General features: G+C 40.5%; 1 protein-coding gene across 1 annotated transcript; it reads left to right on the forward strand.

Annotated features, from left to right (window-relative positions):
* On the forward strand, window positions 1–12,860 carry LOC104938161 (probable G-protein coupled receptor 83). Its single transcript, XM_019254506.2, has 4 exons — window positions 1–529; window positions 2,219–2,344; window positions 8,898–9,031; window positions 11,889–12,860. The coding sequence occupies exons 1-4, from the start codon at window positions 86–88 to the stop codon at window positions 12,604–12,606; spliced, it is 1,422 nt and encodes a 473-aa protein (XP_019110051.2). The 5' UTR covers window positions 1–85; the 3' UTR covers window positions 12,607–12,860.
* Window positions 12,861–23,175: the final 10,315 nt, after the last annotated feature.

Raw genomic sequence — 23,175 nt, forward strand, 5'->3', positions numbered from 1 at the left:
GGGCAGGACAGTCGCACAGATCATCCATCATCCAAACAGACAGAGAGGGGAAAGAAAACACAGAGAATAATAAAACTCTGATAACATGAGAGCTGTGTGCGTTTGGGTATCTGTGGCGCTCTGGATGGGCAGCCCTGACTGGACGGCAGCGGCGGGACAAAGACTCAACGACTCCTCACTTCTAGGAGAGGAGATATTTTCTTACACGGGGAATATACTGAACGTTTCGGGCCAGTTGGATAACCGGACTTCTGGATTTTTCCTCCTGGACTTTGATGAGGGGATGCTGGAGGACTGGCGCTCTTTGGCCAGTAAGAAGCGCAGCGGCGGGGAGTCGCAGGACGGGAGCGTCAAGGCGCTGCTGGTGGCCGCTTACTCTCTAATCATCGTGATCTCCCTGTTCGGAAACACCCTGGTGTGCCATGTGGTGGTGAAAAACAAACGCACCCTGTCCGCCACCAGCTTGTTCATAATGAATCTCGCTGTGGCTGATATCTTCATCACTGTGCTCAATACGCCTTTCACCCTGGTAAGACCAGCAGACATGTATGACCTGTGTGTGTGTGTGTGTGTGTGTGTGTGTGTGTGTTCACTCACTTGTAATGAGAATAAAGCACAGAAGCCTTATCTTCTCTGTAAGAAACCAAACTTTCTTTAAGTAGAAAAGTTCATTTACAAATCACATTTTTATTATAAAAATAAGAAAAAAAATAATTTCAGTTTTTGCACTTTTGTCTTAAGACCCCATACCTGCACGCACTGCTTAAAGTATTTAGTATAATATAATGTAGTATTACAGAGTGTTGACACCAAAAGATGGCGCCATTTGTAGCTTCACAAACAGTGTGGATCTCTTTTTCTCTGCGTGGTACATCTTGCAATATAGAGCAGGTCTAGAGTGTGTCTTTATTATTCACAGAGAACAAACAGTGCCCACAGTGAGCAAGCACTTGGAAGCAGTGGCAAGGACAAACTTACTCGAAGAGGCAGAAACCTGGATCATGACTGCAGAGACTGTTATATTTCTATTTCTATATGTATATATACTTATTCTTCTTATGGTTCTCTAAGATTCCCTTAAAATCACATTTTCAATATAGATTCAGATGTATATCTATATCTATTTTTTAAATCTGTTTTCTCACTTTTGTTAAAGTATGTAGTGTTTAATATAATGTAGTTTTACAGAGTGTTCACACCAGTATGTAAGTATGGTGCCATTTGTGTCTGCACCAAGAGCGTGAGTGTGTCTTTTCTCGGTGTGATGCATTCTTAAAAATAAAGGTTTGAGTTAGGTAGTGTAAATAGTCCCAATAGAGTTCATTCAAGGTGCAATTTATCATAATTTCAATTAAAATATTTTATTTTAATTGAAATTTTGGGTAAATTATTCTAAAAAAGTAATTAAGTAAAGTTGTTATAAAAAGTTTTAAATGTAAAGTTATGAATTAGAAGAATTACTGATCTTTACACAGATTTACACATATATAAGTCCCAAATACAGCCACACACACATGCAAACACATGAAACGTGAAGAGACGGTGGAGTGGCAGATTGACATGTAATGCCGCCCTGGGGGCAGTTAGAGTTCAGTGCCACCTCTCCATTATAAACCTCTAAAGTGGCTCTACTGGAATTGAACCTGTTAGTCCCCAAAGCCTGTGGACTGAGCTACTGCCACCACCAATTAATTATCACTTTACTAATGGCTCTCTCTAATATGTAACTGTAGAGTCAGTCATGTAGCAGCCAGTAGGTTAGAAAAAGAAAAGCGGTTCAAACAGTCCATTTGTTGGTTTTTATCAAAACAAGGTCACAGTGCTGCGAAGGTTGTGTACGCGGTTAAACAGATTATTAAACATAAAAACCTAAAGTCCTTCAGACCCAAAAGTGCTGCAATTGTGACTTGAAGGATTCAAAAAATTCATTTCATTCATTTCATCAGGATAAAAAGGCTCCAGAGAACATTTTTTTTACAGAGTGTAGAGACTAGTGAATGTTTTAATCAACAGGCATATCTATAATAATCTGTATCTGTATGTTCCCTGCATGGCTTTATGATTACATATTCAAATTCATTGTTTCAGTGGTCATTAAACTATCATCCCATTCCTGAACTTGATTTTGATGTTGCAGTTAATGTTTGATCTTGATGGATGGATGAAGTTCACATGATCTGCTGTGTGTGTGTGTGTGTGTGTGTGTGTGTTCCCTCAGGTCCGATTCGTGAACAGCACCTGGGTGTTCGGGAGGACGATGTGTCACATCAGTCGTTTTGTACAGTACTGCTCCCTGCACGTGTCCACTCTGACCCTCACCGCCATCGCGCTGGACCGACGACAGGTTTGTCTACACACGGGAGATGAAGGCTCGGTGATGCTCTTCTGCGCTCGGAGAGCATCGCCTCTTCATTGTTCGACACCACTCACTGTGTGACGTGCAGAACATGCTGTAAAGTTCTGGCGTGAAGGTGAAAGGTTTAGTCAAAAGGTGTGTTCACGGTATCTTTGGTGAGATAACTGAGGTGTTTTAGCCTTTTAATAAGGTTTATCATAGGCAGTGGCGGAATGTAACTGAGCAATTTAGTCAAGGTACTTGAATATTCTGCTACTCTACATATATATATATATATATATATATACTCCACAGTCTGAATGAAAGCGTGACTGAGCTCAGCTCAGGAGTTTTCAATGCCACAGTAATGCTGTTTTGTAAAGCAGACAGCCTTGCGCATATATCTGTGAATAAGATTTTGTATTTTCATTCTCATGCCATCGTTAAAGGTCCAGTTATGCACTTTTTGTTTTTTAATGTGGGGATGTATTATTTCTACGTTGTTGTATTGGTACTAGGGTGTGAATACTCCTTGGTGGTTGTCTTGAAAGGTGGACCGTGTTTTCTCTCAGATTGTCATGAAATATCGACAAACTCAAGACAGTATCCTCAAACAGTCTCTATATTATTATTTTGATACATGAGGAGATTACACAGACATAGCGTAGGCACAGAACAACAATAAAGCTGAATGATGTCAAGAGTAGTGACAAATTAAGCATAATATATTACCGTTACTGTGTTGAAAAAAATAGATTCAAGCTTTTAAAATTCCATTTTCAAATCTCTCAAATACTTCATCTCTCCTCTTAAGCTGAACCCAACAAATTTAACCTGCAGTTCATTTTCAAAGAATAGTCGAATGAATGGAGCCTGACCTACCGAAGCTACCAGATACATCACAATAGCGAATAAAATGTTATTTCTTATGCCGCACAGCTGTGTACTGGAAAACATCTCCTGCTGCTGCCTTCGGAATAATCTCTCCAAAACATGTTGTGACTAATAATTGCTTCTTATGTGCAAGAAAATTGAATTTGTTCCAACAAACCACTTTAGAAAACACAACATTAAACTGAGCTGATCTAATCCGTGTTTGTTTATTGTCGAGATCAGACTCAGATTCCTGTTGGAGCTGTGCGCTCTCAGGTAAATATAAAAATGTTTTGTGTGGCTCTCTGATAATTTAAGATTAAAAGAGTCCAGAGGAATCTGTGACACTGGCTGAGAAGCTTCACATCGAGGAGTTCACATGGTGTCTTCTGCTCATACAAAGGTGTTCAATAATGCATTTTCTGACGGCTCTGCTCATATACTGCAGTGTGCACAGGAAGGAGATCAAATAGACGATGCCAGTTGAACTGCATGAGATAAATTGGCTTAAAAATGTTCAACAATCACTGAACTAAAACCTACAGTAACAAGCTTTCTCCACCACAGGTTCCTGGCTGGAACTTTTGTGTTTGTACTCCGAATTCCTCCCACAGTAGACATGGAGGTTAAATGGTGACTCTAAATTGCCCATAGGTGTGAATGTAAGTGTTGTCAATGGTGTTCAACATCTCATTGACAGCTGGAATTGGCTGCAGCCTCCCTTGACCCTGTTAAGGATGTATGGAAAATGTCTTTGGATTGGAAGTGCTGGCCTCGTCTAATATTATCTAACATTTAAAACCCAAATATATTGTGTCCTGATGACCTCCGGCTCAGGTCTGATCTTAATTTTCTCCCACAAAATTAAACCATTTAGCAGCAAGGCAGCATTAGGAGCAATAAAAACTAATGCTACTACTGCAGATGACAAGAAGAAGTACTACCAGTTACCCATAGGAAATTCTTCTCCACAAGTCTAAGTGTTTTTATAAAGTCCATGGGCTGGAAAAAAACGGCAATAAATCAGAATAAAATTGTTCAGTGTCCGAGGAACCAAGAGGAAGTTTAGAATATATTTGAATTAAGTTTGTTGCTCATGAAAATTGGAGCCTCATTTTCATAAAGCGGAGCAGAGAGGAGGACAGCAAATCCCTTGAATAAGATGGTCTGGATTTAGTCAGAAGGATCGACTCTCAAGGTGCTTTGTCCTGAAACTTTAGAACATTTTCACCAGTTCATTTACTGGCCACATGGTTTTATACATGATATAAAACTTTTTATTTTTATGAAATCATTAGTTGCAACTTAAAAACCTTTGATAAAGTTCATATTATTAGAAAGTGCATGCATTCAGTGATGACCATTGCTTTGCAAAGGGCTCCTTGAATTAGACATAGTGGGTTTGTAAGTGACCACTCCTCACAGTTTGAAAAACTCTGATACAGATGACTAAGATGACATAAGTGGGTATTTTTGAAAGTGATTTATCGTAGTGTCCTTTTTCAAAAATAAGTATTATTCATCTTCAGCTTGACTTTTTTTGTTGTGTTTGAAGGTACGAAGTCAGACTTCTCCTCCTCCTCTACTAAAATAATGGAAAGAAAACTACAGTGCAGTGTGACAATACCCAAGGACACTGAGTGCTGCCTCTGAAATTGCTCCCTTGTACATAGATTTTTCTCTGCATGGATCAAAACAATGTAGAGTACGCTCAATGAAGGCTCCCGATGCAAAACATCTGTCATCACCATCAGACAGCCTGCATGATTAGACCTCTTAGTGTTCTTTAGTGTGAGTAATTTACGGGGGATTTTAGACACTTGTGAATCGTCATTTTGTCTCACAGCTGCAGGTGTTGCATGAGTGTGATCTAGTTTAGGTTTCCTCAGGAGCTAAAGCAAATAGTCGACCTATAAACACTGTGGGAAGAGCTGTTGACAAGAAAATCTCACATCAAAGTCCCTCTGCAGCTAGTCTGAAGCTTTCTGTCACATCACACAATCTAGTGAGATTGGTCAATTATTGCATGTCGGCATTAAATCCAGTCCAGGCCCAGTATTGAACAACTCATGAAAAACAGGTGCACTGCACCTTCATTTCTCATCATATATAGTACAACCCTGTTTCCAGAAAAGTTGGCACGCTGTGTAAATACAATAGAAAACAAAATGTGATGATGTGCAACACATTGAATATTTACATTACATTACATATTTAATTGCAAAGTCAACTGAGAAATTGTTATTTGTTTTGGAAAATCGCCAGCAAAATGTTTCAAAAAAGGTTTGTACAGGGTCATGTGTGCCGCTCGGTTCATCGGCTCTTCTTTTAACAGCGTCTGAGAACTGAGGGGTCTTTACTGTGTCTCTGAAAGTGGAGTGTTAACTCATTCCTACTTGATGTATGATTTCAGCTGCTCAACAGTTCAGTTGAGTGTGATGATTTCAAATGTAAAGAGAAAGAAAAAAATGAATCTGTGCTGCCTTTAGAGCTGATAAACAGTCTGAACACACTGTATACACAGACATGCAAGAAGTAAATAGACACCTTTAATTTGAATTTCTTGCATGTCTGTGTATATGTATATATGTATCAGCTCCTGGGGTGCAACATATTCAGTCGTGGTATAGATCTGGATACAGCTGTGCTGCTGCTTTCACTGTCCATGGTGCTGAATCTTTAAAGAGAAACATGCTGTCAGGATGGAGAATAATGATTTCATGTGTGTATTTCTATGTGTTCCATGATATAGGGGACATGGGATAGCTGTTAGGTTATAATCCTACATTTACTGCTGAAGATAATGGTCAAGGGACACGGCTGTGCACCATTTACGCCCCATTGTGGCTACACCCACAGTGAATGTTCCAGCAGCGATGACATGACATAGATGCAGCTTGATGGCGTTGGCCCACAGCCCATGTGATGTTTCCCTCTAAGGCTTTGATTATATTTGATCAATTATTTCATTGCAGTTGCCCCCGTGTGCCCCCTTCCAGATGATCTCCTGTCTTTCTTGTACTTACAAATCCCCAAAGATGTCATTAAATTCACGAGGTTAGGAAGAAACTACTCTGCTAATTGGTCTTCCTTCAAGGTTCCTAATGTACTCAAGTCTAAAAAGCTTGAACTCTAAGAAATGACAAATTCACATGCCTCTCATTAGTAGCACAAGTAGCAGGTGTACTTCTGTAAATAGTTTCTCCCCCGACAGTGTCTCAACAAGTTTGAGGTCAAGATGTTGATGGCACTTCTAAAGAATAATGTGACCTCAGCACATCTTTCACAACATTCTTAGATGATTCATGAGGATGAAAAGACAACTCAGACAACAGCTGAGACACTGTCTGTCTCAAAATGATGATGTATTGATTGTGATTCTACATCTTCCTCTTCAGCTGCATTGTACATTGCAAGTGTACGCTTCGATTGGTGATGCACGTACAGCTGAAACTCGAATGCTCTTCTCTTTATCCAGAGGTCTTGAAGTCCACTTGGTGATTATAATGAGAGAAATCTGTCTCCTTCCTCTCCGTCGAACCAAACCGTTTCATTAGCTCGTTATTTCTAGCTCAGCAGCTGCAAAACAAACAATGCTCAAATAGAAAGAAAAGCAAAGATACTCTGGAAATAATGAGAGCAGCTGGAGAAAATGTGGAGCACACGTTGAAAACCGTACTCACATTTTCTGATCAGGTCCAAAGTTGAGTAACTCTTGGAAAGATGTGCTTGATGAAGAAGTGTCCCAGCAGCCTGTAACAATGACAAAGGGCAGAAAATCTAAATACTGGCTGACATCAAGTGGACTGGATTTCAAATAGGGTGTCCAACTGTGTGTGTTTTTTATAAAATAGAGGAAATAACATACAGTACTGAACACTAAGGCTTCAAAAACACAGATTTATGAAACTTTTTCTACGCGTTTCTTCGCTCACAGGACGCTTTACAAAGCACTCTACAATGACCGTGCATGTCGTGCATTATGACTGTCTTTGCAATCATGTGTGGATGAGCTATTGTCAAAGTTTGCTCTCAACTATTTCTTGATTTGACAATTTCATACAAGCAGCACAGAGCAGACAAAGGGAGAGTACGGGATGATTTATCCCCGGGAAAGATGAAACCTTACAACTTAAAGCTGTCATCATACTGTCTTTTCTTCTTCTTGCTGCTGGCCTCAGCTACCATCGATGCTGGGGCTGAGGAAGTAGATCCCTCAGATTCAGAGTTATCCGATTCTGGCACTTTTCTTTTTGGAGAAAACGTCCATGGCATTCTGCGTGCAACCTCACATAACCCTTCATGCCTCATGCAGCAAACATGACTCTGACACTGAGGTTATGACATGAGGAACGAGGCGTGTGAAAGGAATTTTAACGATGTATAAAGTGGCTAATGATCCACAATGATTTGCACACCAGAAGGCAGCGTGGTGGAGAAATGCTCCTCTAGACTACGACTACGGTGCAGAGAGGAATACTTTACTCATTACAACAGAACAGTTTAACATTTTTAGGTTCATGTTTACCAGCTTTAAAAACGTATCAAACGTCAATCAAGAAAATATGACTCATTGTTAAATATTACCCAACAGTATATGAAGCAACTAAAATGACCTCCATTTAAAGCTCCATTAAACGGCTGCTACCATGTTCATGCATGAATAGTAATGATCCGTTAATTACAAAAAAAGCAATGAAAGAGGCCATTGTGCATGATGAGTATGTTTCCTTTTGATTATTATGTACTTCTACTCCTACGTAAAGTGTTGAATGCAGAGCACTGTCACCTCACAGCAAGAGCAGGTTGACTCCAAGTTGCCCGTCGGTAGGTATGCATGAGAGCATGAATGGTTGTTTGTCTCGATGTGTCAGCCCCGTGATGAACTGAGGCAACCTGTCCTGTGTGTACCTCGCCTCTCGCCAAATGTCAGCTGGGATTGGCTCCGGTCTTGCGTGACCATGATAAGGAAAAGCAGTTATGGAAAATGGATGTTCTTCCTTTTTTTTTTTCTGAAGTAAAGGATCTGAATACTGAGTATTCAACACATTTTCACACAGACTACTACCTGACACCTTCTTGCAAAAGAAAAAGCGGCGTGTCAAAATGTCAGATTGTACTGTGCAAACAAAACGAACAAAAAAACAAGGCAAAGAAAAAGATGCACTCAAAGAAAAATGGCATTTTTTTTGTCATCATTTAATGTCTTGTCTTCAGAAATATAATTCTTTTCATTCATTGGTTGCCCGAGTTGATGGTTGTCAATGTTCAAGGTCCTCTGAGTTTGTACAGTCAACAGGAATGTTGTAGATGTCACCTTTTTGAATATTTAGTGTCACATTCCTCTTTTGAGATGTCCTCATTTTGCATAATGGATATTAACACAGCACAGACGTACGAGCTTAATAAGAAGTTAATAAAACACGGCGTGCATGGAGCTTTCTAATGATCGCAGCTTTAACTGGAAACATGCGAACAGTTAATAATTAAAAGTCAATAACACTCGTCAACAGTAATTATTATAGTTGTTTCCCGCACATTGGTGGATTTATGATCTGTGTGTAATGGTGTACTCATGAGCAGAGAGCTGCTATTCAGACGAGTTCACAAATACACAGATGTGGACGGATTATGTGTCGATCCAATGTGTGTGTGTGTGTTTACACTGACTTTGATTTTGTTTTTGTAGGTGATCTTACATCCTCTGAGACCTCGCATGTCCCCGACACAAGGCGGTGTTTGGGTCGCTGTTATCTGGATAATGGCCAGCTGCTTCTCCCTCCCACATGCAATCTACCAAAAGCTCCTGACCTTTACATACAGGTAAAATGAGACACACTCACGCATTTCAATAAGGAGAGATGTTGGGTTAGAGAGTTTGTGACCGAGAAAGACGGGTTAAGTTGAACGTTTAGAGGATTTAAAGTGCAAACACGGCCAAAGATCAGTTTAAACAGAAGAGGGTGTGCAATGACAGGTGAAAAGAGGGAATCCACGGGCGGATGAAGTGCTGGTGATGGCAGAAGTGCAAAAACAGGAATGGAGATGAAACACGTCTGGATATGGCTGGCAGTTGGAGAGTTGCAAATTGAAGATTTGCCTGGGGCAGAGAGAGATCGAGGTCCAAGAGCACTGTTACAACCCAGCTCATGTAGGGAAAAGGAAGCAACATAAAACCAGATGTAGTTGGTAAAAGTTATTTCTTGCCTGGAGTGAGGATTCATGATAGAACAATAGGACCATGAGGGAAAATGGGTAGGCGGATGCTTCGAACCAAAGAAATAAATATCACCAAAAGAGAAGGGAAGGAAAAACTTCACAGTCTTAATGACCAAAAAGAAAAAAAAACCCACAGAAAAAGCAGCAACCCTAAACCCTCAGGGCTCAGGAGAGCAGCGCCAGGTGAGAGTGATTGGCACACCTGTATCCAGATAGCTAATCACTTTTTTACATAGTAGCGTGCTGGAGCTGGGAGAGCAGTCGGAGCAGGCTTGAGAAGACCCAGCCACTGTGACTGCTGACGGATGTTCAAACTTAAGGAAGTTAGCCCCTAAATTACATCCTGTAGATTGGAGGGCTGGACCAAGGGCTGCTCCGATCAGGAATGGATGATGAGGATGGCCACAACCCATCAGCTGAAACTGACCATACACAATGTTACGTGCCGTGGTGGGTGTGTCTTGTTGTCTTGTGCTCTTTTGATTTCAGGTACAGCCCTTTCCCTCTCCTCCCTCAATCAGCTGATTAGCTGATCAACACCTGTAGGCTATAATGTGTCGTGCATGTTCCCGCAGCGAGTGGTTCGTAGTGCGTGGCGTGTGATCGTTCCTGGCCTGCATCGTGTCGTTTAAAGAAGACTTCACTTTACGTTATATAAATTGTGTTATTGAATAAATCCCTGCGCTTGCAGTCGGTCCTTGGTTAATCCCATTGTTTTTTTGGTCTTTACTTTAATTGTTACCTCCCTAAATTCCCATAGACTAAGTTCTGCCTTGTCGGGTCGTAACACACAATGAATGAAGTGGTTGGCTGTGCAAAAACTATAATACAAAGAGGTGTCCATAGCACCTGTTACCACACTGTAGACGGAAAGATCTAGCAGTCTGGAAGGTTGAGTCTTGAGGCAAGTGAGAAGGAAAACCACAACTATTGAGAACGAGGGGGAAAATTCATGTGAGGATCATAATGTTATATAAAAAGCAACATCCAGGGACTCATGACTGAGGGTGGAGAAAGATCATTTGTCGCAAACGAGAACAAAAACCTCCTCCTGAACAACACATAAAAGCATTTTCTGACCTGGTGCCTCGATTTTGACCACAGCCAGAAAAAGACAGGTGGGCTTAATAACAGTAATCTCAGTGACAGTGAACTAGTACATACAACAGTCAGCCTTACAAACCACCACCACAAAAATAAAACCATGTTGTGATCTCTGAAGTGCTCTGGTGAAGGTTTAATTACGCTTACGTTGACTTGGTTACGTCAGGGAAAGACCACGGTTTGGGTTAAAAGGGTTTTTGATACGATTGGATTGATCTTTATTGCCATGGTCACAATAATTATTATGATTAAATGATTACCCTGGTTACAATTAGTATAATTATAATTATTACGGATAAAAGAAAACAAGGTCGTCAGTTGACTTCTATGTCAAACTCCAATGTTCTGTCGACCCATCCGTCTACACCAACCCTCCTCCGTCTGTACACTAAGAGGCTTTTAAACGTCACCACGAGTTTGTAATTACTATAGCTGCCAGAGGACTCGGAAACGTGACGACTTTGACAACGTTGGAAAGCAGAAATAGCAGAAAATCCTCTGAAAAGTGAGAGATTGTTGTTGTTCGAGGTAAACGTGGCCTAGTTTTGGAGTTTAACAGATTAGGGATGCACGATTTGTCAGTGCTTCTATTTTATTTATTTATTTTTTGCCTGAACAACCTTCATGGTTTTTTCTCATATGTAACGCCTGTGTTCATATCTGAGTCATTCGTCCTTCTCGTGTTTTCTCATTGCACTCACCTAGAGCTGAAAAACGTTTATCCACTAACTGTGGAGTATAAGCAGCTATTTTAGTTTTCAAATTTCTGCTCAAATGAGAAGCAGGTATGACAGTTTGTGTTTAGTTATTTCACATTTTTAGATCTTTTTTTTTTGTTTTGTTGATGTGACATCTACGTTGTGGTTTTATTCAAGAATCAGACTGCCATCAGCTGAGTGAGGAGGAATAAGTGGGACTGAAGCTGTCCTTTGTCTGGACAGACAGTGTCGATGCATGTGAGGCAAACGGGAATAAAGAACGTCTTTGACCTCTTGTTGCAAAGAAGGAGGATAGGAAGAAAGAAAAGCAGGAATGAGGGACTCAAGTGTTTATTGAGTCTGAGTCTGTTGTCACTTTGTTTAAATCTACACTGCATCTGTGCATTTATAGGATGTCATGTTTATTTAAACAGCTCACTTCAATACTTGTGTACACGTATTCGAACACTTTATTTTTATATATTCCTTTTTATATTTTGTATGTATTGAATTCTTCTTGTCCAGCAAATTTCATTGTTTTGTTGACCCAGTGTTAGCTTATACATGGCAAATAAACCTGAAACATTCACCTTTGATTAAACTCCGTCCCTCTTTCACTCATCCGTCTGTCTTTCTTCTTCTGTAATTGTCCTCCCCAGTAAGGAAAAGGAGCGCAGCCTGTGCGTCCCAGATTTCCCGGAGCCATCAGATGTCTACTGGCAGTACATCGACCTCCTGACCTTCATATTACTTTACATGCTGCCGCTCCTCATCATCACCGCCTCCTACACCACAGTGGCCTGCCGGCTGTGGCGCCACAACGCCATCGGCGACACCACAACAGCTCAGCACGCCGCCCAGAGAAGAAAGCGCAGGCGGACGTTGGCGATGTTGCTCCTGGTGGTCGGGGTTTTTGCCGTCTGCTGGTTCCCACTCAACTGCTACGTGGTGTTGCTGTCCAGCCAGGCCATCCACTCATCCAACGCCCTTTACTTCTGCTTTCACTGGCTGGCTATGAGCTCCACCTGCTACAACCCTTTCATCTACTGCTGCCTGAATCCCACCTTTCGCCAAGAGCTGAGGCTCCTCTTCGACATGTGCAGGAGGAAACGGAGGGCCGTGGTCGGGTTGGAACCAGAGATTCGTCCCGCGGCAGCCTGCGCTCTTGGTCGCCGGGTCGCCTGGCCCGACAACCATGAATCGTCGAGGCCGGGGCGTGCTTTGTCCCACCCGGGTCACGCTTCCTCACAGCAGAGTCATGCCTCTTCCAGTCAGTCCCACAACCTCAAAGATACACATGTGCTCTTCACAGCCAGGCAGGCCCTCACAGGAAGAACTGACATCCTCTCAGTGGAGCCCATCGTCACTGTGAGCTGACTGAAAAAACCTGCCACAATGAGACAGGTCGTCGAGATCCTTTTTCAATCCCATTTCAGGATTTCATCATGTTCCAAAGAGAACAAAGGATCTGAAAAATCTCAGAGATGTATGGTGCGGTTCAGCTCTACATAGGATTTTGGTAGCAGCAGGACAGGACAGTGATTTTCCTGTGGTTTCATCCGGCTTTCAGATCGACCTCTAACCTTAAAAAATGAGCAACAATCTCAACCACAAGGTTAGTCTTCAGCAGCTGTTCAGTTCCTCAGCAGATGGAGGAGAGGAGTTTATTGAGTTATTTGTGTTCCGTATGTTTGCATCAAGGCACCTTCCATGTTGGCTTGACGCTTGACATTAATGGTTCTTCTCTTTCTTAGAAATGAGAAGCTGACCCCCAAGGTCCATTCAGTAAACGTTCTGGAGCCTATAATCAACTCTGAGAACTTAAAACTGTTGCAGCTTTGACACTGCGGTATACAAAACCGCGTGCTTACCTAACGGTCACGCTGCAAAGGATACAAAGCGATGCATTTCATAATGTTACGTAACATTGACAGAAGTTTCTATGGAACAGAAAAACATTTCATCATGCTATAAAACAATGTGATGTAAAAAACAAAGTTCTTGTGCGATACAGATATTTTTTTCTTTCACCAGCCTTCACAGTCTGGCAGGGTAGCAACGAAGTTCATTCATCTCATCAAACCGCCCTGAAAACTGTGAAAGGTTTTGACAGGATGTGCACACAAAGGGTCTGACTTCTTCGGGTAATCATTCAGCCCGTGAGGACAGAACAGAATCTCAAAGGGTTAAGACGAACACGGTGAGAATAAAACTACGCTCGCATCGATCCACTGTAAAGCCGCCCTGCTGCTCATAGTTCACCTTTAGCCACAGGGCTTATACAATATGTACAAAGAAAAAGAATATAAAAGTGACAGCACTGTCGGTGACCTCATCTTGAGGAAGGAAGGAAGTGTTCAGGAGCCTCTGATGTCGTATGCTGTATTATTTATTGATCAAGGAGAATTAGAGACACTCTCATGGTCCATCAGAAGTGCCTGAGTCGGTCTCACATTCTGCTCAACTCATCCTGGTGGATCGACTTTAAACCCCAAGATAAAACCCCAAATACTACACGCACCAGAATCAGTCAAAGGGAATGTTTTTACCCTTGGAGGTGTTATTGTCGGCATATTCTAGTCTGGAGACACAGATGTCTGTTTACGCAGATTGGAAGCTATCTATTATGACTAGAAAGGCAGCAATAGGTCTCCTTGACCCTGGCCACCACAGTGTTGAGATAGACTGGCACCTCGTCAAAGCCAAACAACTAATACTGCTGAGGGCCTCAAGGCCCACACGTGACCTCCTGTAACCTAAGGATAGAAAATTCCATAACAGTTGCTACAAAAGCCATTTTGGAAGTTAAGTTTCTTTTTGATGACGTTTTTGCAGATGAACTCGTTGTGGTTTAGTTCCTTTTATTACATAAGATTTGGCTGACGTCTCTTCACAAATATCTTCTTCACCTGTCTGTACCACATTCACTTTCTTGGAGTACCTGTGAAGGAGGATGAGGAGAGGTGAGAGCTATTAACAGTGACAGAAATGTCACATTAGAGTTGCTATTGGTTGCATTTGAAGCAAGAAGCTTTACATCCAAACACAATGATGATGATGTTAACAAATATAATCAGATATTGCACAGATGATGTAGTGATCCAAGCAGTTATGGACTCAACTTTGTCTGAGGTCGATTTGGAGACAGAACCTTCAGAAATCTTTTCTCAAGACTCAAAGAAGAAAACCTTGTGAAACTGTGTGAAAGCTCGTTCAGAGTTCTGCTGCATTTTCAAAACCTTATAACATCATAGATGAATGACAGGAGCTTATTATGCACCTCTGCCCTCTCATTTACTTTTATTCTATTTACATCATAACGCTACAGTTCACCACGCATTCGTGCGCACAGTCCGAGATGGATCACGTTGATGTCGGTACGACACAGATGATTTTTAATAAAGCTGTCTCGCAGAGTGTGACAAGCAGTAATCTCACATAATCAGCTGACCGGATGTCCAGATTCAGAGCTGTTACAAGCGTCAAAGACAAAGCTGATATTACCGCTTTTGTCAGTTTAATATCTTGTTTGTGCTTTTAATATTCTGTGCGCTGGATTGTGGATTTCAGCAGTACACGCACATCAAATATGACCACTTTCATTTCAGTTCACTCTGTTGAACCAGACTGCCATCCCAACCCGTACCCAAACGTTATATAAATTGAAGGCTGAATGTGCATCCAGACTATTTTCTTCTTCCTCAGGTCCACATCAACAAATCATATAATCTCCACGATGTTTTGTGAAGACCGTCGTTCCAGCCGTTGCATTCTTCTTCTACCTTTTCAGACCTCACAGACTTAGGCACCTTTTGTGCAGTGTGTATATACGGTTACTTTGCTCTCCCAGTGAAAGGAAGAAAACTGAAAATATTTGCAGGGCCATTTATGTGTTTTCTAAAACGTCTTTAAGGTTATTTAAGACTATGTCCTTTTGAGAAATGTAAAGAAACTGGAATGTGAAATGCTTTTGAAAGACTTTTAAAGCTTAAGAACGTTCGGGTTATATTTTTCTGCATTGTGTCGTCCTCCTATCACAATATGGGTCTGATTAAATGTTGAATAAAGCAGCTGCTCAGTGATGAAAGGGTAAACGGTACATGTACTTTAGATTAAGTAAAAGGCAGCTAAAGCATCTATCACAGGATGGTGTAATATAGGTACTTTTCACACATTCATACAAATAGATTTACAAGAATACAACATTTTTAAAGAATGAAGCATACCAGCTGTTTATAAAAACATGTACAGGTGTCATATAGTGAGTGTTTTATTGTAGCAGAACATTAAATAGAAAACTGTGTCATAATCACTCATCAAGCACAGATTTTCTGCTACGTCCTCATGACAATCACGATGAAAACAAAGAGCTTTGTGTTTGAAATGTGTTGTATATGTTGAGCTTTGCATTGTTAAACGAAGTAGAAAAGGAGAATGGCGGTGAAAAGACTTGAAAATATATTGCTGTGAGTTTTAAGTGTTTTTTGTGAATGAAATACCGAAGATTGTCAAAACAGTGAAATGTAAAAGACAAACTGTGAAGATTGTTAGACATTCGGTTGCTCTATTTTTGGGTTTGTCGAGGAGGAAACGATCGATATGCCAAAATAAACGCAGCTCTTCTCCTTTATCTTTCGGAGGTTCAGGGAAGTGTGTAACATTATAAGTGTGTTCTTCTGTCTGTTTGTCTTTGTCTTTAAACATCTGTTGTGTGTAATATTTTGCTGTAACTTGTGAATGTTAAAATGTATATAAAGAAAAAAAAGTTAAATAAAAATGAACTTATCTCGATTCTGAACGTCAGACTTTTTCTTTTCTTTGTGTTCTTAATAAGTGCGGTCCGACATTTCAAACACAATGCAGACTCAAAAGAAGAAGTGGGCTGTAATATTAATATTCAGGGTTGCGATCAGACATACTGATCCTGACAGAGAAAGCGGTTTGAGAAACATTCTTGCCATCTTCATGTGTCCTTGACACACACACACATTATATGCAGTATAATAGCTCAGCAAGAATGTCTGTTCAGAAACGTTCATGCAGTCATGACTTTTAAAAGTAACTTGTTGCATTACAGGATAACTGCCATTAATAAAGTAACTCATTATGTCACAGCGTTAATTACTTACTGAGAAAAGTAACTCTTGAAAAAAATGAAAACCTCTTTATCACATTGATTCTGTCTTTGCAGAGCCTGGTCTACTCATAGCTCATAACTTCATCATTTATCTCCTCCCCCTTGGTAATATCTTCCGCAAATATAACATAAATTTCCACCCAGCTCTACCCCGCCAGCAAACCCACCTCCAACCTCCCGCCCTCCTCTCTTACTGACTGCTTGACAGAAATAAAATCCTGGTTCACCTCAAATCTACTTAAACTGAACAGTGACTCATTGGCGCCAAATCAATGTTATCCAAAACCGACAGTTTCTCTATTGACATCGACAATTTGCTCCATTTTCCCCTCCCGACTCTCACCCGAGCCGCCTATTTCCACCTACGCAACATTAACGTCCTCCGTCCCTCCCTTACTCCTCATACCACTGCCATCTGTAAACTACAAAATCCTTTTGCTTACATTCAAAGCCATCCATAACCTCGCACCACCATATCTCTCAGATCTTCTCCACGTTGCTGCTCCTCCTCGCTCCCTCAGATCTTCCTCCTCCATTCACCTGACTGTCCCCTCTGCCTGTCTCACCACCATCACCCAGCTCTGGACCTCTTTACCCTCCGTAATAAGGAACATCAACTCACTCTCGCAATTCAAGTCCGCGCTCAAAACCCACTTGTTTAAAATCGCCTTTTCCATCTGACTGATTCTTGCATTGCCCTATTTTAACCTGTTTTTAATGTTGTATTCTTGTAATTTGGTATACTAGTATGGTTCTTTTTGTTTGTTTTTGTTATTTGCTGTCTACCTTTATTTATTGTAAGGTGTCCTTGGGTGACAGAAAGGAGCCTATGAAATAAAATGTATCTGTATAACTCTGCAAGCTGATAACAGAAATAACTGAAGCTATATAAAGCTTGATTATGTTTTATACACGTTTCCTACATATAAACATAAAGGGCTCAATGCATATACCCTCACAAGTTCATACAACAAGAAAGTAAATAGAAACTGAGTGCACCTGACAGGTGACACCTGATCTGACAGCAAACTGTTCAGAGGCATATAAGGCACAGCTGCTTTAAGAAAACCCAGTGGCAACCTTGAAATGTTACCGATGCTGCAGTGCCAAAAACTGTAGAAGGGCTAACCAGAGTTATCACAGCAGCTCTTAAGAAATCTGTGGATGACGTCACAGCCATCACTTCCATGTTTAATACAGTGTATACTTTCAACATGCAACCAACGAGGTCAACGTTTGCTGACTAAAAGGCATTGACCCACATAATGTGGGGTGCAGGACTAGGGATGGGAATTGATAAGATTTTTGCGATTCCGATTCCACTATTGATTCTGCTTAACGATTCGATTCTTTATCGATTCTCTTATCGATTCTCATTTGGGAAAAAAGGTCATCTTCTAAATGTAATGCAGAAGGCATTCGTTTAATGTGTAACTGTTATAGCATGTTTTACAAAGAAGCACATGGCGCTAACATGGTAGGCAGTGTGTTATTTACCAGAGTTACCTTCCGTAGTAACCGCAGAGGTGCTCATAGCCTGGGTGCTGCCGCTGCTGCTAGGTTGAGATTCATCTCCAGTCCGGAGCATGTCAAAAACACGACATTCATTTAAAAATATTGCATGTTGTGTGCGCAAATGTTTCTGCATGTTCGTCGAGTTCCCTCCCGACGCTGTTATCTCCACTTTCCAATGATTGTAAGTCGCCATCTGTTTTGGTAAAATGCAGCCAAACTTTGGAGCGTTTGAACCGAGTGGGTGCCATTGTTTACTACCGATTGCACTGCACGTGCGAAACTTGCGTAAGTTACGTGGCGTAATTGCTTGCTGGAATCGAGTGCATGCTTTCTGGAATTGATAAGAGAAACGTTAGATAAACTGCCAAACGATTCCATGGAATTGAAACACACGGAACCGGTTCTCAAAAACAACCGGTTCTCGATTCCCATCCCTACCCAGGACCCCATGCCTATATGAGAAAATAGTTTTGTTTCTAGACAGGTTCCCCTCAGAGCAACTCGAATTAGGCTTTTTCTTTTTTTGGAGTTATCCTCGAGTGTCCACAAAGAGAAGACGTTGAGGGGGATGAACAAAACACTGGACTTTGTATAGGAGACTGTTTCCAACAGTCTACATTGTTTTTTTTAACCATGCACTTTACAATTATATTGTATTATTGTAACCATACCATAACAAAGTAGTCATTAGACTACAATCTTTACCCAAGCCTAATCAAGTCATTTCTGTGCCTAAACATGAACAAATAGTAGAACGTTTCTCTGCTAAATTGCTGAAAGGAGAGCGAACATTGGGCTGACATTTGTTAATGGAGCTTTAAACCTAACCTTGGTAAAGACACAAGATTCAAACTGTAATCTCAAAAGAGATTCACAATATATGAATGATATAATCTTCTTAATTGTTTCCTGTCTCCGACACTGTTATAGTCCAATAAAGGCAAAAAACAAACAAACAGCAATACCCCCAAAAACAATTCTGGAGCGTTCAAATCATGTAAATCAATTTAAGCATTTGAACAAACAAAAAAACGTTGTCGTTTTTCAGCTGAGGACAGACCAAATTATCATCAGTAGAATGATCTAAAACGTAGAGTTGCTAACAATGACCACAGGTGTCCTCTCTGGAGAGAAAAAAGCCCCATTAAATTACGTGAAGTAGACACTGGAGGTGATACGTTGTTTGTTTTGGATAAAGCTGTGGCAAATTGTTTCACAAAAATCACTAAATTGGTCATGCACGTGGAGGGTTTTCATTCCACAGAGACATGAGCAAAGATCCTAAAACAGCATGCTTTCCATAAAATGCAACAGCAGCTCAGGTGAAACGCCATCAAGGTCAGGGGATTTGAGGCTGAAGCTAAAGTTCAGTTTGTGCGATAGGAAAGTGCAAGGACGTATGACACGTTCTCTCTGCAGAGGTCGAATAATAATCCCAGAAACCGTAAATGCAGGCAGAGTGCATCAGCCTTCATGCAAGGAGCAAGCTGTTCCTTTCAATTATTATTTTTTTGTTAGTTCTAGTCAAAGGAGAGCCAGTTTTATTAACAGCTGAGAGTTTCTAAGAAAAGAAGATTTGATCTTTGGCGACGAGGTGTATTATTTCTCTTCAGCAGTGTTTAACCATTGAAGACAATCTGAGCAACAGCAACAGCATTCTATATATTTCCTTTATTAGCTTGAGTATTATGTACTATCTGTCTTTATTGGGTAATTCATTGACTCACCCAGCGTCAACAAAATGTAGCTTGGGCTTCTTTAGTTTCCAGTGAGTAGACAGTAAGCAAAGAAAGGTCTTCTACTCAGAAACCCATCCAGCAAATCAATTTTCACTGTGAAACCTTCACGTAAAGAATGCTGCTGGTACACATGATCGTCAAGGTCCCTATACACTCCATGACAATGTGGAGAGATCTTTATGTTGTTGTTGTTGTAATGTACCGGTGGTATTGATGGGTGAAATTAGATGTCAATAACACCTGAGTCACCTGCCAAACAAAGAGGGAGCGACAACTTTGTGACAGCAAACTTTCAGTGCAGTGCTCGACTAACTTAAGAAACAAACTTGTGTTCGCTCAAATGCTCTTCCTGCAATAGCTCACTCAAAATAGTGGGAGACAAGCCGGAAGTTGTTATGCCATTAAGACATTTTGTTCGTGTAAAGTTAAGCCATCCTTGAGGTCTTGGTCTAATCTTCTCCAGGAGCATTGCTCCACGATGCATTCAGTTCTCCTTCTAGGAGCATGTTTGGTCAGGATTAAAGACATATCTCACAAGCACAGACATAAAGTCACACAATACAGCAAATTTTAATTAACTTTGTTTGAGCGAAACTCAACAGCTAAATACACCTATGAGTGCATGAACACATATCCAAAGATATTAGAAATACAACTTACATCAGAGGACTTTTCGCGGGACAAATTGCTCGTCTAAAGTCGTCTAAAATGTCTTATTCCCTTCTGATTAAATCAAACATGCTTAATATTATGAAAGGATTTTAGTCTCAATTCATGCAAATAGCAAAGTTCAATCACGTGAACAGCGTCAACGATATATGAGCGAACTCTTTCTAGCATATCGAGGCACAAGAACATGAGGTCTTGGACTGTCCAAAGAGAAGAGATCGCTGTGGAGGTAGATTGAGTGAAATGGAAATTGCTGCAGCCTTCTTAAAAGCACACAGGACAGCGGTGGCAACAGTTTCCAGTGTGTGGTGGGCATTTTGGGAAGATTGGTGGCCACGCTGGCAGTTTGGCTCTAAAGGGAAGATAATAGTCCATCACTTTGGTTCAGATCGAACTTTTGACTGGATTGCCACTTTCATGGTCTTCAATTGTAAATCATTCTGGTCAACCCACTGACTTTGGAAATTCATTCGTTTCCCTGCAGGTCAGGCTAAAATTTCGCTTGGACCAATGGTTTCATGTTAAACAAACCCTAACCCAAAACAGATGACATTCAGCCTCAGGTAACTAACTGGCTAAGTAGCAAATGTTAATATGTTAACACAGTAAACAAAAATAGTAAATAACATACATCAGAATGACGAAATCATAGAATATAACCATGGTTTATATTCAAAGGTACAGTGTTTACATCTGTGATCTGATGGGATAAAAGAAAATTAGCAGTGCTGGAGAAACGTCTTGATTTGACTAAAAGCATTAATTAATGACAAAGCATCACTAATGTTGCAGCTTGTAAAGAGGTGAGGTAAATTCACCAGTTTTATATGCTGCTAGGAAGCTTAATCTATAATTATACATCGCAATTCTGTATTAAAATGATTCAGTATGTAAATAAATTGGTAACTAATGATGTCTAATAGAAAAGTTCTTAGTGTTGCTATGATTTGTAAAAGGTTTGCTGTTGGACTTTATTAGTTTTGAGACTGAAGCTGCCTTTTTTTTTCTTTGTATAAGAGTTTGTTTTCCATTAAACATTTAACAAACTTTTAATGTAACAAAACTCAGGAGTGACCTAAAAAAAGAGTAGTAGCTGGTGGAGAAATAGCTTTCTATTTTCTTGAAGAGGGGAGTTGCATTACCTCTACTTTCCTTTTCTTACCTGTGCACTCCACCTGAAATATCACCCTGCCTGCAACACTTAGATGTTACCCACGTCCACAAAAGAACCAAGACCTTTATTGAACTGCTCTAACAATCTGCTTTACGTTATTACACCGTCGTGTCGCTGTGGGAACTGGAAATGTGGTGGGAAATGCCAAATAGGTCGTCTAAGAGCTTGTGAGTCATTCCGACCAACACAATGCCATTTACAGAACATCCCTTTGCAAAAGTTGCATATTGAAAGGAGGGGACGGTGGCAAAAGCACAATTCGCTCTCGGTGTGAGTCACGCTTCATTTTTATCGTGCAGGTACTGACCTGGAATACATTTGGCCATTATGAAAATGCCACAAATAATCTTTATATCTTTGTAATGATGATAATTGGTACCAAAATACCAAGCATCCTAATTTAACTCATTTCTTTAACCTCATGGCATTTCCCTCTGCAGAGTACTGCGTCTCGTTGCTGTACACTTTTTCTTATTCCAGAAATCACCAACGAGCCACTTCACCAGCCTCCATGATCCCTCACTCACTCTTGGTCAACCCGGTCAATCCAATGGGGGCGTCCAGCCAAACACAACTGCCGGCGACTGTTTTTGGCATTTAATTTGGTGGACAAGATAATGAATCCCAAATTTTGACAATAAGCATTAGTTGTTTGGCACTCTGCTATCAGTGGCTGTGCCACAAAGTTTGCTGAAGTGCTTTAAATGGTTGGACGACTGGAAACGTATAAAAAAGTGTAAAACCATTTACGATGAAATCATTATAATTTGCTGGTTTAAATTCATCCTTTTAAAGGTTATTCTTTTCACTGAAGGCGTGAAGAGAAGAAGAAAAAGAACTGCCTCTTTTAGGAAATCACAGAATGTCATGAGCTTCACTGAGCAACTCTTTTCACTCTCTATCCAGTGATACTTGGTATTTTCTTAAGTTAAAATTTGACTCTGTTCCTCAATGTTCTATTATTAAATGATCTAGTTATGAAGGTCATGTTTCTTTTTTCCCACCCACTGAAAGAAGTTTGTAGCTCTTTTTAACCTTGTGCTTTCTTTCATGTGAATAACAATGACTGTGGCGTGATGGTTTGACAAAGGAACGCCACCTTTCTTCATTCTTTTGGCAGAAAACATTCTCGATCTCGATTTTGTGTAAGAATGATTAAAAAAAGACACAAAGAGAAGTATTCACTGTGATAATGTGTTTTGTGGCATAAAGGGAATTGTGTTTACAGGCCTTGAAAATGTATTCTCACAGTGATGGATGAAATATCACTCATACGTAATATAAACTCATACATAAGTGCAATTTTCTCATGCATGCATGCATACTGCACTTTAACAATCAGTGTCTATTCTCTGTACAGTCTTTCAAACACAAAATTCTTTTATAAGGTTTTAGATTTATATATCATATAGTTCACTGTTACTTGGCTTTTATCTTACTGTTACTGGTTTTATTTAACTGTTAAATTGTATATCTTACAGGTGTGTAGTGGGTTAGGGTTAGTATTTTCTTGGGATGTTTTATTATGTTACTTACTATCTAGCTTACCGTTTGGGAGCTGCTGTAACAAACACAATTTCCCTGCGGGGATTAATAAAGTATTTCTGATCTGATCTGATTCCCACGTACATGAAGACGCTGATATTATATCATAAGACTGGAGGTTTTTGACGTCAGAAAGTGTGCAGTTCATGTATTTACATGCAGGAATC

This window comes from Larimichthys crocea, chromosome X (assembly GCF_000972845.2).
Source record: "Larimichthys crocea isolate SSNF chromosome X, L_crocea_2.0, whole genome shotgun sequence".
NCBI classification, from domain to species: domain Eukaryota; kingdom Metazoa; phylum Chordata; class Actinopteri; family Sciaenidae; genus Larimichthys; species Larimichthys crocea.

Coding starts and splice junctions, on each gene's coding strand:
- LOC104938161 (XM_019254506.2), top strand. CDS start 86: ATGAGAGCTGTGTGCGTTTGGGTATCTGTGGCGCTCTGGATGGGCAGC. Junction 530..2,218: donor TCAATACGCCTTTCACCCTG/GTAAGACCAGCA, acceptor GTGTTCCCTCAG/GTCCGATTCGTGAACAGCAC. Junction 9,032..11,888: donor CTCCTGACCTTTACATACAG/GTAAAATGAGAC, acceptor TGTCCTCCCCAG/TAAGGAAAAGGAGCGCAGCC.